The sequence below is a fragment of the Heloderma suspectum genome, chromosome 5 (assembly GCF_057233095.1).
Source record: "Heloderma suspectum isolate Gila_16-S chromosome 5, 16-S_ref, whole genome shotgun sequence".
Lineage (NCBI taxonomy): Eukaryota > Metazoa > Chordata > Lepidosauria > Squamata > Helodermatidae > Heloderma > Heloderma suspectum.
In genome coordinates this window covers 116897258-116913705 of record NC_139462.1, presented here as the reverse complement: position 1 = coordinate 116913705, position 16448 = coordinate 116897258, and the positions used below count along the sequence as shown (strand labels likewise).

General features: G+C 42.1%; 1 protein-coding gene across 4 annotated transcripts in view; it reads right to left on the bottom strand.

Moving 5' to 3' along the window:
- The window catches only part of TAPT1 (transmembrane anterior posterior transformation 1), a 73431-nt gene extending 57460 nt beyond the window's left edge, over positions 1-15971 (bottom strand). For 2 of the 4 annotated variants that reach the window (XM_084857060.1, XM_084857062.1), the window contains exons 1-2: positions 15458-15938; positions 1335-1465 (exon numbers count right to left, since the gene is read on the bottom strand). In XM_084857060.1, coding sequence (XP_084713186.1) covers positions 1335-1465; positions 15458-15884 — 558 coding nt within the window. In that variant the 5' untranslated portion in view covers positions 15885-15938. Of the gene's footprint in view, positions 1-1334; positions 1466-15457 lie in introns of all 4 variants that reach the window. The other 2 variants (XM_084857064.1, XM_084857063.1) reach the window with 2 other exon arrangements.
- Positions 15972-16448: the final 477 nt, after the last annotated feature.

Genomic DNA, 16448 nt, shown 5'->3' with positions numbered 1-16448 from the left:
ATTATAAAAACAATAAAATAAGTGTATGTTTGATAAACAAACATTTCATGTATTTCAATTTCTCCCAAATGTCTGTTAAAAAGGGGGGGGGGGTTCCCCCATGACTTTAACATTTCCAAAGATGTTACATTTCTGTTAAGTGCTTTAGCTCAGTTTTGTCTGGTATACCAACTACAGCTATGCAAGCTGCTTTTCAAAAGTGCCTGGAAGTTTCAAGTGAAACAAAATGTAGCAGTGAGGCAGCCGATGGGAGCCTCATCTTTTAAGTATGTGACACGAATACTATTATATCACATGCACTGACTCCCAATTTGCTTTTCCACCCAATTCAAGCTGTTGGCTATCATATGTTTGGCACTAGAATATTTGAAATAACCTCTCGTCCCACATGAACTCACCATGATTCGGAGAGGCCCTATTACATGTCCCACCACACTGTGAGGTATAGAAGACTTTTTCTACAGTAGTGCTTAGACTATAGAATTAATTTCCCTGGAGTCCCAGCAATCCACCTTGCTGTGAGCATTCAGGCAGCAGGTCAAAACAGCCTTATTTTATGGTTTTTTTCTTGGTTTATGCTGTTTTAACATTTTTGCTCCTGTACTGCTGCTGGTGGTTTATTTTACTGTTCATATTATTATTTTAATATGATTTTAACTATTGTTTCTGTGTGTGTGAGCCACTGACTTGATAATTTGCTGTCGTAGCTCTATTCAAGGCAGAAGATGCAGGACATAAATCAACTTAAAAATAAATCATTTGTGTCACTTGTCTCTCTGGGCATTTTTTAAAATATTACAAAGGATATTCTTAAAACCTACATAAGGTTCTCCCATAGAACTAAGTTACATACAAACTATCTGCAGGGGGCAATTTAAAGGGATTCAATAGTGTGTGTCCTAGGCTAGAAACAGAATATAAGCACAGCAGCTGGCATCTGTCGGCTCTTTTGTAGTACTTCCCACTGCCAGAGACAAGCCACTTTTTAAAATTGAACCACTACTTTTCTCTTTGGCAGTGAAATTGCTGCAGGGAAAACAAAAAGTAAAGCTCTGGCTGCACATGCAGTTCTCCAGCCCACACATAATTTCTTTGGAGCTGAGCCTACATACTCAATTCTGCTAACACCATACATAAGACAAACTGAACACCAGTGACCACAAGGGGGTGAAGACAGTATAAAACCCTAAAATTATATAAATCAAAGAAAAGTAAACGCAGTCAATTATTTTTGTGATAAAAGATGTTTACAGTAAAATGCATGTTTCGGACGTTTGTTTTATAAAGTCAGATTTAGCATTTATTAATCCAAGTAGAATGCTGAGAAAATTTACCTTTTCCAATTCTCTTGGTATTCGCATGCATGTGTATACTCTCTCTCGCCTTTCTGTGTACTTTGCTTCATTATGTTCAAGGAAGTAACCCCTTGTTAGCTCTGCATTGATGAACCTAAACAGTGAAAGATCTGTATTGGGAGAGAACATTTTTAAAGCAAAAATTAGTTTAACAAAAACCAATTTAAAATATTCTAGGCTCTAAGTATTGGTTTTCTAATTTCAAAACATTTCTTGCCCCAACGGCGGACTGGTTTAAAGTACCATGTGGACAATGCGTAGCCCATATACGGGCCTCAGGAAGGGGGTCTCCCCTGTGGCCAATGGGTGCCCCAGCAGGTCCCCCCCCCATTCCCTTCCTCACTCCTTTTTTTCTCTTCTGAATCTCTGGGGCCTAAAATGGACTCTTTTGCCATTCTAGCCCACTGTAGTCTGTGGTATCAACATTCTTGTGAGTGGCAAACGATGATGTTGCTCTCTGTGGTTTCTCCCTCAAGAATCTTATTTTTGAAGGAGAAACAATGGAGTAAGGTGGACTACAGCAGCTTCCTCTCCAAACACAGTGAGAAAAGCCAGGGAATGGGGAGTCATAAAGAAACAGTGATAGTCAGTAAGGGTGTGTATGTGAGTGTGTGACTGAGTTGGGACAACATGCCATGGCTCATCATGGGTTACTTAACTTAAGATGAGCCATGGCATCCAAAGGTGCCAGGTTGCATATGCAACCCCTGCTAGGGGGTTGTTGTGTTGTGCAAACCTGGCAAGCATGGATTGTGTGAGGATTAAACATCCTTTGCATAACCCTAAAATAGAGCATGGGTTATCCAAGGGTTGTTTAACCCCTGCATACCCCACATTCACCAGGTTCTCACAACACAACATCCCTGAGCAGGGGCTGTATATTCAAAATGGCAGCCACATGCTCCCCACAGCCTTGCTGTGGGTTAGAGAATCCCCAGTGGGCTGTTGTGTCATCCGAACAGCCCCTGTGCGTGTGGCAGTGACTGGGGGAGGGGGAAGCTGTATGTGTGGGAGGGAGAAGTGGTGCTCAGGGCTTACCCACTGCTGGCACTTGGCTTACCATCCACTGCCACATGCAGCCCTCAGTGGCAAAAGGGTTCCCTATTCCTGTTTTAAATTAAAACGATTTCTATCAAGACGGAAAAGACCATATTAAACTATTGATTTAAATCAATTTTCCCATTAGTACTTCAGGTATTTTCTAACCAATCAGTATGCATCATTATTTAATTTATAACTACATAGAGCATTTACACTATCTAGGAGGAGGATGTTGCTGCTTTCAGTGATGCTCCTTTCCATTTCACTTCTTTTATGTTGTATAACTCATGGCTTTGCCCCAATCCTGCTCACAGTACAGAACCACAAAGTAGCTAACAACCGAGAAGTCTTGTTCGTTGCAGCCCATATGTCTTTGTCTGGTTAGAGACAACTCAGGACCCAGAGATTTCCAGAAACAAATGGCTCCAAATTGTGGTTTGGAGATCACATGCAAATGATAGTTTGCTGACTCGTAAATAACAAATGATGGTGTACTCAAACCAGGAAGTTGTGGGAATCTGAGCACGTGAACGGAGGGAAGAAGAAAAGTACAGCATGCAAGCCTGAGGATGGCTAAACTATGGTTTGGCACTACATTACAGTTCACATGTAATGCCAAACCATGGTTTAGCCACCCTCAATTTACAGATGACCAATGACTCAAAGTTACACTTTACCATTGTTGTATTCAGATTTAATGTCTAAGGAGAGAAATTTAAAGTTTAAGAATTTTTAAAAATCTGTTTTAAAACAGACACATACTTTCATCTACGACTTGTCTCCCCACCCACCCCCCACAAAACTTCAACAGGTATTATAAGCATGTTCTAAAGTGATCTTAGTATTATTTATAATATTCACACAGATGCCCATCCTGCAGTCTGTTCTGGGCATAGAGCTCCATATGAAACTTTCACCAAGAATGGCTTCCTCTTTCAATTCAGTGGAGAAGAATTATCTATGTGTATATTTCTTGACACATCAGCCTCATGTTCAATGTTAAACAAATTCAGAATTCTAGATCCAAGTACTATTTCCCCATCCTTGAAAGTAAAATAGTGGGCCAACTCCAAGTTCATTGATGGCTAAAATTTGAACCATGGACTTCCCAGAACATACTCTTAATTACTACATCTCACCAGTTCTATAAAGATAACCATAACAGAAGAATTATTCTTTCTGCATTCCATAAAATGCTATTCTGGACAAAATGGATGTATTATTTATCACTTCCTACCGCAAAAAGGAGTCTTAAGGTAACTTATACACACAAATACAGAAATCCAAAATTAATATAACAGACAAAAGCCTAAATCAATATAAACCACAATCAGCACAATACAAATAAAATATACACTATAAAAAACCCTAAAAGCAATCTAAAAACAATAAATTTAGAAAAGCGTTCATCCACAATACACAAAATCTATCCAGCACCACTCATAGCCTGGAATAAACACAACAAAAACAGCTCACAACAACTGGCTCATAACGAATGTCCAGATGCCTGGGAAAGTAAGAGCGCAATACTTTCAGGATAGGTGACTGCCTCCAAACTTGGAAGTGACTGCCTATCCAATGCATGGCAGGAGGAGCGCAGAGTGGATCCTCTCCTCCATGCTCCAGCTGGAGCCTGGGGACGAGCCTGGAGACAATCCACACTGCCTACAGGGTGGCGGGGTGGGGAGGCGGTTCTTCAAGGCCCATGCCTCAGCAAGTGGGGACGTTCCACTGCCAACCTCTGGAGGCTCTTGGCCCTGCTCCTCCTCCTCTGTAGATAGGCTACCTGTTTGCCTATCTTCTCTGAGTGACCAGTAACAGAAGAAGGAACAGCATCCTCAATTCTCTTTGACCTCTCCCCTCTGGGCAGCTGTTCTGACTGGGCCTACAGAAAGAGGGCTAGTGAATGGGCAGGGTAAGGATGAAGTAGGCCAACTCAGAGAAGACCTACTAGGGCATCTTGCCCAAAGGCCTCCCAAAACCTGGAGGCAGCAGTGCTGTCGTTGCTTGCCTTTTCCCATCTACTTTCTACCGTTTGCCTGTGCATGCATCCCACTTGCCTCTTGATGGAATCATTTGCTAACAACCTTAGCTTGTCTTTAACACTGCCCTGTTACCTGCTTAGCTTCCGAGATCATTAATAGCTTTATTGGGATTTTTAATTCTATTCTGAGCTACCTTGCATTTGTAGAGAGAAAGGATAGACACTTAAACTAAAAATAAAGGAAGGTGAGCTGTTTGCGGCTGGGGTGGCAAGAAGTAGTTAGCCATAAGCGAAGGATCGTTACTCTGCAGTGCTATCATAACTGCACATGCGTGCCTGTCTCAAACCGCAAGGCCAGAGGCCTCTGCACACACCACGATAACACAAGATGTACACAAAAATTGCCCAGATGTAATTGCAATGCTGGTTTGTGGTTACTATTGAAATTTACCTGTTTAATATGCCTCAACATCTTAGGGAAGTCTGCCAGGCTTGGTGTCACAGAGGAGAATCTGTGGGTTTACTCACAACAATCATATTATCTTGGAAGCAGGCATTCACAGGAAAGGCAGCTATTATCTTGGAGGCAGGCATACACAGCTGTGGCTACCATTATCCTTTCATGCTCTCTTTCCTGTTTCCTGCTATTTCTTCTAGCCATTTCAATTCTTCTTGTTTAGATTCTGTTTACCTCAGAGTGTTGCCCAACTAGACAACGAAAACAACAGCTGTGGTAGGGATAAATGGCCAGTTTACATGACATGTATTTTTAGTTGCCAGCATCATCTTTTTGGGCACCCAGGAAGACAGGTGTCTGGGGGTTTTCCAGCATATTCATGGCCATTTTAATGTTAAGTGCATTAAGATGGCAGAGCCCTTGGATCTACTGCTTGTGCAGTCACAAATTAAACAGAATTAATATAATCAGAATATTAACACATGTTTAAAATGTATTAATGTCTTAAGTTACTTTTCCTATCAGAAGTCAATATCACTTTTCTACAGCTGAACAGCATCAAAGGACCCAGTCACATGTTACCATTTTTTGAGCACACCAAAGATTTACATGTGCACTTAAAAATATAAGTTGTGAAGATTAAAATAGATGTTCAAAAACACATACATCATATAAGTACACTTGACAGAGAGCCAAGATTTGCTGTAGTTTCTTTTTGTGTGTACACTTGGGGGCGAACCCAGGTTTAGTGCTGTGTAATAAAATAACCGTCTGTTTCTCCACAGTCAACCTCTTCTTCCAAAGCCAAGAACTTAATTTCTCACCCCTTCTTTTGTTTCATTGAATTAAATATTCTCATTACTAAAAATATGCATTATTTCCAAATTTTTGGACCACACAAAACATATCTTGCTGCAAACTGACATCCAGAAAGAAAGATAACCAATTTGAAGCCCCATAGACCTGGTTCACATATAATGCCAACCCATGGTTTATTTAGGGCAACAAAGTATGTGTTAACCATGGGTTAAATAAATCAAAGGTTAGCATTATGTGTGAACCAAGTCATACTGACAACAGGGACATTCTAACACATTTAGTAACATTTCATTAAAGTACACTGAGGCCACTAGTAGACTAAATCCAATGTACACTCAGCAAACTCCATTGAACACATTCGAACTTAGTTCTGAGTAAATATATTTAGGATTATGCTGTACATCACTAGCCTGAAAGAGTTATGCAAGAACTGAGATATTACTGTCTCAAATAATTCAAAAGTTTAAAAAAAGTATCCAATCACAGAACTGCACTATGGTTTCTCCATAAACTATTCAAATACGAAAGAAATGTTTGGCCGAGTAAACAATTTACTTGTTTAATTATATTTGTATCCCACCCATCCTACAAGAACTCAGGTCAGGGTATATTAACATAGATTAATATTAATTCTTAGAGATGAGATTGTATAATAAAGGTCAAAATATCATGCTTTGCTTTTCTTCACAGTACATCCTTATACGAGCTGGCCCAAAAGTAGGTATACAGTTGTTTAAAATGTTGATGGGAGGGGGAGAGAATGTGTGAGTAGAAGATGTGTGGGTGGAGTCAGAATGACAGTTGGGAAGAGTGAGTGACAGGGACTGACAGTTAAACCAGTTAAGTGTAGAGAGTGAGGGGAGTGAGGCCCTTAAGTAGGTATACAGTTGTTTAAAGCAGTACTGGAAGTTGTCTAATGCAGTACTGGAAGACTGAAAATGCTGAGCGGGTGCGCACAGCGTGGCAAGAAGCATCTGACACTCCTCCACCAACACGTCTGACAATTTATCGTCTTAGACATAAATTTGAAACAACAGGTGCAGTGGCTAATGCACCGAAATCTGGACATCCTAGGACGTCTCTGACAGAGGAAAATGAGATGAGAGTCGCTCTGACATTTGTGAACAGTCCGAAAAAGTCCACACAACATGCGTCAAAGCAGCTATTCATACCTAGAATGTCCTCGCAACACTTAATGCGTAAATTGAAATTGAAGCCATACTGTCCAAGCCTGTTACATGGTCTTCTGGAGGACGACCCAGACCGTCGGTTGCAATTCTGTGAGATGATGTGTAACCAAATCTCTAACGAACCAGACCTTCTTGATAAGATCAACTGGTCAGATGAGGCTTCTTTCAAGTTTTCAGGCCACGTGAACAGGCATAACTGTGTGTATTGGGCAGATGAAAATCCTCATTTGACTATCACATCTCAACTGAACCAGCCAGGCGTCACAGTGTGGGGTGCACTGTCCAGCGAAGGTGTTGTAGGATCAGTTTTCTTCGATACAACTGTGGATAGTAACAATTACCTAAACATGTTATGCGATGTGGTAGTGACATAACTCAGAACCAGGGCTAACTTCGCCGAACTGCTCTTCCAACAAGATGAGGCACCTCATTATGCTTTTGCAGCAAGGGACTATCTTGACAACACCTTCCCACAGCATTGGATCGGACGACATGGCAGCATTGAATGGCCGCCACGTTCACCCGACTTAACACCAATGGACATCTTTTTGGGAGGCATAGTAAAGAATAAGGTTTTTGAGAGGAATCCCCGGACACTGGACGAATTAAAAGAGTTCATCTCGGAAGCATTTATGGATGTTGACGCAGACCGGAATTTGTGTCGTACTGTGTGTCGCAGTGTTCTGGACAGGTTCGAGGAATGTTGCAACGCTGATGGAATACAATTCGAGCACTTACAAGATTAAACAGTGTTAAACAAATGTAAATGTAATAAACAATGTAATAAAATGCAAATAAACTATACTGTATATTCTATAAACTGTACTTTTGGGCCACTCTGTATTTTATTTGGCTTGCTAACAAAAGGAACTATAGGAACTATATATATCATTCAGATGTCATGTTCTCAATCCTCCAATGGTTTGGAGGATAAGATGTTCTGTGGTCATGCCTTTTCTTCATCCCCAATTACCTTCAGTTTAATAGAATGCTTCCCAATTTGATCAAACTTCAGTTTGCTAGTTCAAATGTAATGGCAAATTATGGTTTGATCAAGCCAGTAAATGTTCTATTTTTATTAAGCCAAGCATCTGTATTAAGAGGAGGGCCACTCAGCAAGTTAGCTGAAGCTAAAACAATGTAAAGCACATTTCTTGTTTATTTCAGATAACTGATCTAGTTCACACATAATGTTAACCCATGGTCAACCCATGGTTTCTTGCCCTACCCAGGCTTTGTCTAGCAAGCACTCGAACAAACCATGGTTTGTTTTCTCTAGGCTGTTTGTTTCTCTTTTCCTTCGCCTGCTCCCTCCCTGGGCAGGATGCAATAGTTCCCTTGTGTGGGTAGCGATATCCGCCCATCCTGGTTCAGGCGCAGCCCCTACCTCTGGCGAACACAATGTAGTGCTTCTAGAGGCAAGTCCCGAAATTACAAGTCACGCCCCTTCCAGCGATAGGGGTCGCACACATGCCGGGGCCAGCCACGCACACACTGGGATGAACGGATCTGGCTGCCCGCACAAGGGCACCATTGGATCCTGCCCCCTGTATCCCAAATATCTTTGAGGCACTGTAGTACTAGCATATAGAGTGGCGCTTTTATTATTATTTTTTACCTTTCTTGCCTGCCGCCTCTGTACCCTGGTGAAACAACCCATGAACAACCTATGGTTCTGGGTTCTCACATAATGACCACCCTATGTTTAAACAACCCAACAACAAACCATCGGCTCTCTTTCTGGGTTGTCTGTGGTTAACAAATCATTGTTAGTTAGCATGGCTGGGTTCGCACATCACAACAGCCCAGAATTCAACAATCTATGGGTTAAATAAACCATAGGTTAGCATTATGTGAAAATAAGTTTGCTTTGCTGACAGCTAAGTTATTCTTAACTGGCTTTAAAAATATCTACAGTCTAGCTAAAGCTAAATTATCTTTTTTAGTGTCAGAAATACGTTGTTTAATTAATTTTCTAGAAGTCACAGCCAAAACAACTGGCTACAATAGTATGAATATTACAACCCAGTCCTATCCCTAACAAACAGCTCAGGTGGAACGCTTGTCTGCCTCACCTGAAAAAGGAAAAATCCTCTCCCAGGCCTTTCCCCTTCAGGTTTTTTTTTACTGGAGAGGTGGGGGGGGGGGCGGATGATGAACATTTGGCAGGGAACTAATTTTTTTAAAAAATTAATCTTTCAGAATAACAAGTAACATGCTTTTAAAACAAACTTTTTAAAATATTCCTTTAGCTGTCCCCTCCCCCACTCAAAAAGATTTCTAAAAATTACATAATAACTATTTAAACCAATTTATAGCATTATGCAATTATGATTCCTTGATGCTGCATACATGTAGTACAACTCTCAAATTCTGTCTCCTGATTCAGAGTCTTCCATTTCTGTAGTCTGTGAAAGAAACTGATCTATGTTTGGAAATATAGACACAAATCAGGAAACATGTGAAAGAATATGGGACCTTTTTTTGCACTAATCTGTGCAAACCATGACTTCTCTATAGATTTTTTTAAAAGTTCAGAACAGGAAGTTACTGATTTTTCAGAAACTAACTCTAATTAGTGAAAGTAATTTGAGATGGCAGTATTTAAGGATAAATTACTGGTTCAAATTACTTGCTATAGATTTTATGTTGCTAATTTTATTCACAGTTACTCACAAAACAAAAGAAGCTTTGTTGGTGCATAAGAAAAACCCACAAAATCCATGATCAGGCAATACCTTTATTAGGACCAAACAAAATGTACAAATTGTGAGCAACCATGCGGATTCTTCAGAACTCTTCATTTACTGTATGTGATGATGAATTTAGCCTGGAAGAAGACAACATTTTTTCCCAGAGTTGGAAGTACTTTGAAAGAGGAATAATTGCTTGTTTTCATGCCACTGTCATCTCCGGTAAACACAGAACTCTACCATTTCTCAACAGCCTTACTGGCCAAGCCAATGGTGGTTGTCAGGTTCCCTTCCCCTCCCCCACCTTACAGGCCTTTCTTGTGGGAAATGCAGGGGTTGAGTTTGCCGGCTTGGACACTACTGGGCAATCTGGAGGTGAGTCTAGTGGCTAAGAAGTGCCTCAGGTACCTCCCTGCAGGGCAGGCAGCAGGAGCACTTGACATTTTGGCTCCTTAAAGGTGAGACATGCTGGGCACTTTTCTTCTAACCATCAAAGGAAGTGCCCCAGGTACCTCTCCTGCAGGAAAGTGGACAAGGAACTTGGCGATTTGGGTGCTTAGAGGGGAAGGCATGCTGGGCATTGGAGGTGGGGAGGGGGTGGGGGACTCCTCAGCACTTGCTAGGACAATCCCTACCAACCCCTGCAGTTTCAAAAGGTGAGAAGATGGCTTGTTGCTCATCACACTCACCACAGAGCAGTAGCTCACTTACCATGGCAATGAACGTCTAGAAGCCTGGATAAACAGGTGTTTCAAGCTTATGTATTGTTCCTTTTCTTCCTGGATAATACTGACAGTAAGAAGAGGATACCATCTCTAAGTCCAGAAAATAAACACTATTTTTTATTATTACAGTGTTGATGGTTTCCAGTGTATCCAATGTGAGTCTAACTTAAGTCCCATTCATTTCAAGTGGTCTACTCTAAGTAGGGCAAACACTGAATACAACCCATTGTTTCCCTAATTTTCCACATTGTAAAAAGTGATATGCTTCAGGTACAGCAACTTACAATTCCATCTCTAACACTGGGTATATTTATAATTATTGTTTGATTAAAACTAAGGCCACTATATTTTTCAGCATTGTAAATATACATAACAATAGAGTTTTATGAACTAAGTTATACACTATGCATTTTATGTTTTTAAAGTAGTAAAATTGCATATATTTCCATGTCTCTCAATATTTCAATTCCTCCTCCTCCACCACCACCACCACCACATGCACACATATGGAAATGAAAAATACTGGGCTTTTCCATGGCTTCAAAACCTCTACAAATTTTACATGTCTACTTACACCTGCTGGGCAGGAATAATTGCTCCTAAGTTTTCTTGTGCTGGTAGAGCCCAAAGATATACCAGCATAATATCACCCTAGCAGCTAATCTATGCCACCACAGTACCACCACTGTGTCACAAGAGCCTACTAACGGTACACTTTAAGTGGAAGGGGTTAACTGGGTTGAGTTGTTGGCAACTTGGGGAAGAAGTGGAAGTTAGTGGGAATTCTACAGCTAGGATACTAAGGATGAAAGGAAATTCACAGAAAGGAAATTTCTTGTTCCCTCCATCCTCCCTGCAGCTGCCCGAGCGCTCTGAAATCCTCACAGAGGATCAGGGCAGTGTGGAATGGACCACAAGGGGCTGCTCTGTTTGTGTGTGCGCGCGCACGTGTGTAACCAACCAAAGTCAGGTGAAGGCGCTTTGTGTGGATGGAGTTCTGCTTGCATATAGTGCCTCCACCCAATTTTTGTTGATTCTCCCCATGCACAGAAAACACTCAAAGCCCCATCCCACATTGTTCAGAAAGGCCGCTTGAACCTCTAGTGAGTATTGAAGGGATGGTGTAGGTGGGAACGAAGACAGGAAGGTCCTTCCATTAACCACTTTCTTAAGAAATTATTAAGATTCAATCCTATGTTTGCTCAGGAAGCATTCCTGACAGCATAATGCAGCACCTATAATGAGAGATACCATTACTGAAAATGCCCACTGAAGTTAAAACTCCCAAGATGAATTCCCCAGTCCTCATTCACTGCACCCATAACCACAATGGATTCTGGTTAACCCTGCATCAAATCACCACAAGAGTATAAGCCTCAGCCAAGGAAAACAATTCACAGGTATCAAGATATCACATCATTCAAAATATCACCCCCATGTCCAGAGAATTAGGAGCCCACAAGTGAGAAGACACTTAGGACAAATAGAGAGCTTTCATACCAACACTCAAAAATCCAAGAACACACATAAAAATAAAAATAATGGGCAGATTAATGACAATTGTCTTCTCAGAATTCTTATAGTGGGGTGGGCAACTGCAGACGGTCTGAGGGCCATTTTTGCCTCCCAGACCTCCCTCCCACACAGACTCTGCAGGCCATTGAAAACAAAATTAAAAAATAATGGCATGTGTAGTGCTACAGAGTGCCCCCAAAGTCATATTTAGCTTGCAAACGAGCTAAATTTGACCTTTTTGGCCCTCTGCAGCACTACAGATACAATTTTTTCATTAATTTTTCCCGCCTGAATTCAGGAGTCACATGAGGCCTGCAGACCATGTGTTTTCCACCCGTGCCTTATAGGTACCTTGCCTCAGGATGTCTGACACACAAACCCCCACCAAAACCCCCAATTCTTCTCCTCCAACTGGAATTAAAAGGACTACGCACCTACATAAACAAGCGAGTAAGGAGGGTTTCACCAGACAGGGGGAGACCTTTCTTCAAAATATAGCACCTGCACATCCTCAACGTCAGCACAAGAAAACAGATGATTGTATGAAGTAAAAATACCCATGGCCATTAAGTGACTACTTTTCCTGCAATTACGGAAAATTGCACTGTCTTAATAACACTCCTATATCCAAGAGGTGCCCCCACATGCTTGCACTGTTAAAAAAAAGGACATTGGTGCCTTTGGCTAATGTGGGGAAATCATCATGCAACACCAAGAACGATGCTACCATTATCAGAGACATTGTGAGAATGGTGTTCCTACTTTAGCCTTTTTTTCTACAGTTATTTTTTTCTACATAGCCTAATACATTTCCAGCAACAATGTTATGCTGACATTTAAGGAGGCCTAAAAATAATTTTAAATAAATAATTTGCAAAATAGCCCTCTAAGCATTTTTTCTACTTTACTATAAATTATATACATTTCTAATCAAACTAATTTACCAATGATATGACTTAAATATTAGTACAGCTTCATCCATATGAAAAGGCATAATCAACAATACTGTGAATCTTGTGACGTAACTCAAGAATGCTATAGAAGTCGTGGGTGACAGCTTAGCAACATTAACAAAGAAATCCTACTGGTGGAAATGAGAAAATCCGAAGGCGTAAGAACCACCTTATCCATAGGCCTGACAGGCTCACACCTTATCCAACACCCTGCCATTCTTTCTTCCCCTTTTGATTTTTTACTTTGACAATTTCCCTTCAAATGGTAGAGAAGATATGATCATCAGCTCCAGGGCTGATGTTCATCCCCACACCCCCCTTCCCACATGCTGGGGGCATGTCTGGGGAACGGGAGAGCTTTGGATCCTGAAGACTCAAACCTCCTGCAATCTGCCTTTTTTGCCTCTACCAATGTCAGAGCTCTGTCATCAGAGAGGCAAAGGGCTCTGAGGTTGCCAGGGGTGGGGGGAGAGATAAATAACTGCAGTTTTGTGTAAACAATAGAATTAAAGTTTTGCACAAACTAATAGGTTCTAATTCCAATAAAGACTTGTATGAAATATGCAGGTATCAGAAGAGTATATTCAAGAGGTTCCCATTTGCCAGCATGTTGCAATAAGCAGATACATGCATGCTGTATCTGAAACCTCAAAAAAAAGGTATAGCGTAACACAAAATAAACAGAATTATCATTTTTTAATCTATTTATCTATTCAAGCACCCAACTATTCATCTAATCTTACAAGCAAGCCAAAATATACTGTCAGTTCAACCATGTATTTGTATAAACTAAATGCCTGACAGCAATTTTGAACATCATGTTTTCTCAAGTGACGCATTCCTAGCACTTCCAGTGCAGGGGAAAAATAGGAAATAACAAATAATTTAAGAAAGACATGATACAACAGTACCTCTATCTCCATTTGAGCAACTTGTTAATCTGAAATAAAACACCTATCTTTTCAAGTGTTTCAAACTATCCTCTAACAAACAACATTATAGTGTAACAGCCATTACTGATATCAAAGTGTAACCATATACATTTTGCAAGCAACACAAAGATGTTTCTGTTCTTGAGCTCATTTTCCTCATAACTGACCCCTGATGTAAACCTGAATTAGGGGCTTTTAAGAGCCCTATATGTTTTAAGAGTCACACCTCCTGAACCAGAGATAGAGAAGAGGGACAGATCCAATAACTACTAAGATATACTATAATAGCAATGATTACTCTTAACACAGTTTAAAATTAGACATGACAACTCTCAGTTTTAAATTGTGCACCAAACTGTGTACCTATGTGTGCATGCACAAACGCAGACACACACTCCTGTATGTAAGGCACTACAATGTGAGTATGCGCACTCCCTTGCGCTGTCAAATCCGATCCCAAGAATGCATTTAGTAGGTATTAGACCTACTATTCTTAACTTACTACTTGGGAGGGGGAAAAGTTAATGTTACACAGATGTGCACTTATGCATGTTTTACATATATATCCACCTATGGATAAGCAATAACACCACCCACATGTAGATACAACAACAATATATTTTGATGACCGATAAAATCTCTAGGCTAATTTTTCAAACCTTGGTGCCTAAAATTAGATTCCCAAAAATAACTGACTGCCTTTGCCGACATGCCTAAAAACAAACTTAATGCTATAGATCACAACTGGTGCACACTGAGAGACTAACCAACCTAACAAGAGTTAAGAGTTGTCAAATACTACAAAAGCATCTACCTACATGCTTGCAAAACTCAATTGCTCAAAACTTTTGACAGCAGCCAAATCTACAAACAAGCTTGGGAAAGCCAAGCACAATAGAGCCAGTCAGAAAGTAGCTGGTGAGGCAAGGCTTTTCTACTGTCATGAGAGAGGCTGAGAGAAACCCTCCAAGTATGAAGTCAATTCTGTCAGAACTCTTGTGCAGCCCAAATATCTAGGATTGTCAGATTTCACTAGTATTCACAGAATGCTTCTTAGTTCAGAAATACACACAAGCCAGGAACAGATTATCCCTCCGCTTCTACTCATATACCTCCCTGGCATCTTTTGATTTCAAAAAGCAGCAACACGAGGCTGGGAGAGGGTAACTTTCTGTTTTGGTTCCCTCCTCATTCTACTTCACGTACTTCTTACCCCCAGCTCAGTCATCACCACCAAAATTCCTCCAAACTAGCACCCACCCATTTCTATGCCACTGGGAAGATCATCCCCATGGGCCAGCCCTGGAATGGGTTTGGAATATCAGAGCTCAATCCCCCTTGTAACATATGAACAGATCCCTCCAAGAATTCCTCTTTACACATTAGGGATTACAGCCTAGGAGTTAGAAGGCTTCATTATCAGAAGTCTTTTCCAGGCAGATTCCAGCCCTGGCAGCACCTTTTAGTTCCCTATCTAGAAGTTAAGCGCTACAGTTCTTCTTCCCCAACCCGACGGGAGAGAGGGGGGAACAATCTGTTGGCTCAGCATAAGAAGGGGAAATACATTCTGCACAGGCTCGGGGGCATTTTTAGCCTATTCTCACCTTGAACAAAATGCATACTGCACACGCTCAGGGGCACTTTCGCCTTACTCTTCTCGCTAACTCTGCATGTGAGAACATATCTCTGCTCGTGGGCAGTTTTGCCTCTTCTCCTCTTTACAGGGTCAAGCTACTGGCACTGACCAAATCACGCCCCGCCGACCGTCCCACCAGAGGCCTCCCCCATCACACCTGAGGGTCCACTGCGCTTCTGCTGCCTGTGGGGATCGCTCTCGTAGAAACCCAGCGTCTCGGTTCTGTGGTGCTGCCCGGGATTGGGTGAAGGCGGGCTCGAGGCAGAAGGTGCCAGACGAGCAGGCGACGGGTGAGGGGACCGCGATTCTCCGCCGGTGAAGCTACTCCGCCGCTGCCCGCTGTCCGGCTGTAGTAGCGAGTGTTCCGGGGCGCCCCGTCGCCCGCCATCCCCGCCTCCCGGGGCGGCGGCATCGGCGACGCCCGCCATCTTCACGCGAGCGACTGCCACAAACTCCGTTCCTCGCGGCTGCTGAGGGAAGCCGCCGCCGCTCCCCCGGAGTACGTCATCGCCGCGCGACAAAGAGCGCACCAGCCGAGCCCACCTCTCCAGCGCACGGGAGCGGCGAGCGGTCCTGGCGGCCATCTTGACAGAGGCAGAAGGGGCATTGCCATAGCAACCTTCTCCTCTTCCTTTCGCGGCCTACCCCACTTTCTCCTCCCATCTCCTTCTAAACCCAACCCAAAGCTATCCGCGACGCGAGGAACGAAGTAGGGGAAAGGGCCAAGCCCAGCCTTCTCTGGCAAGATTTCAGTTCAATGAAGGAATAGAAAAGCAATATGTTAACTGCTTTCACCAGCCATCCTTAGCTGTCTTACAACTTTTTTCTTTCTTTTAGCATCTCCATATTTCACATTTTTAAAGAGCGGTGCAATTTCAGGCCACAACAGTCTCATGCCCACATATTTAGGAGTAAAAAGCCCCATGGAACTCAGTGACACCTTACTCTCGCATTAAACATGCGTAAACTGCACTAGTCGCTTCGTTAGGGAGACCGCGGACAGTTCGAGAGCACTTTTGCAGGGCTGCATCAGCAGCTTGGGCGGAGTGGGTTAGCAAATTCGCCTGTGGATAGTAACTCCGACTGCCCTTCTGTGGACACTTACCTGCTGTGAATACTGCGGGAGCCTTACGTTTGGGTAAGGTTCG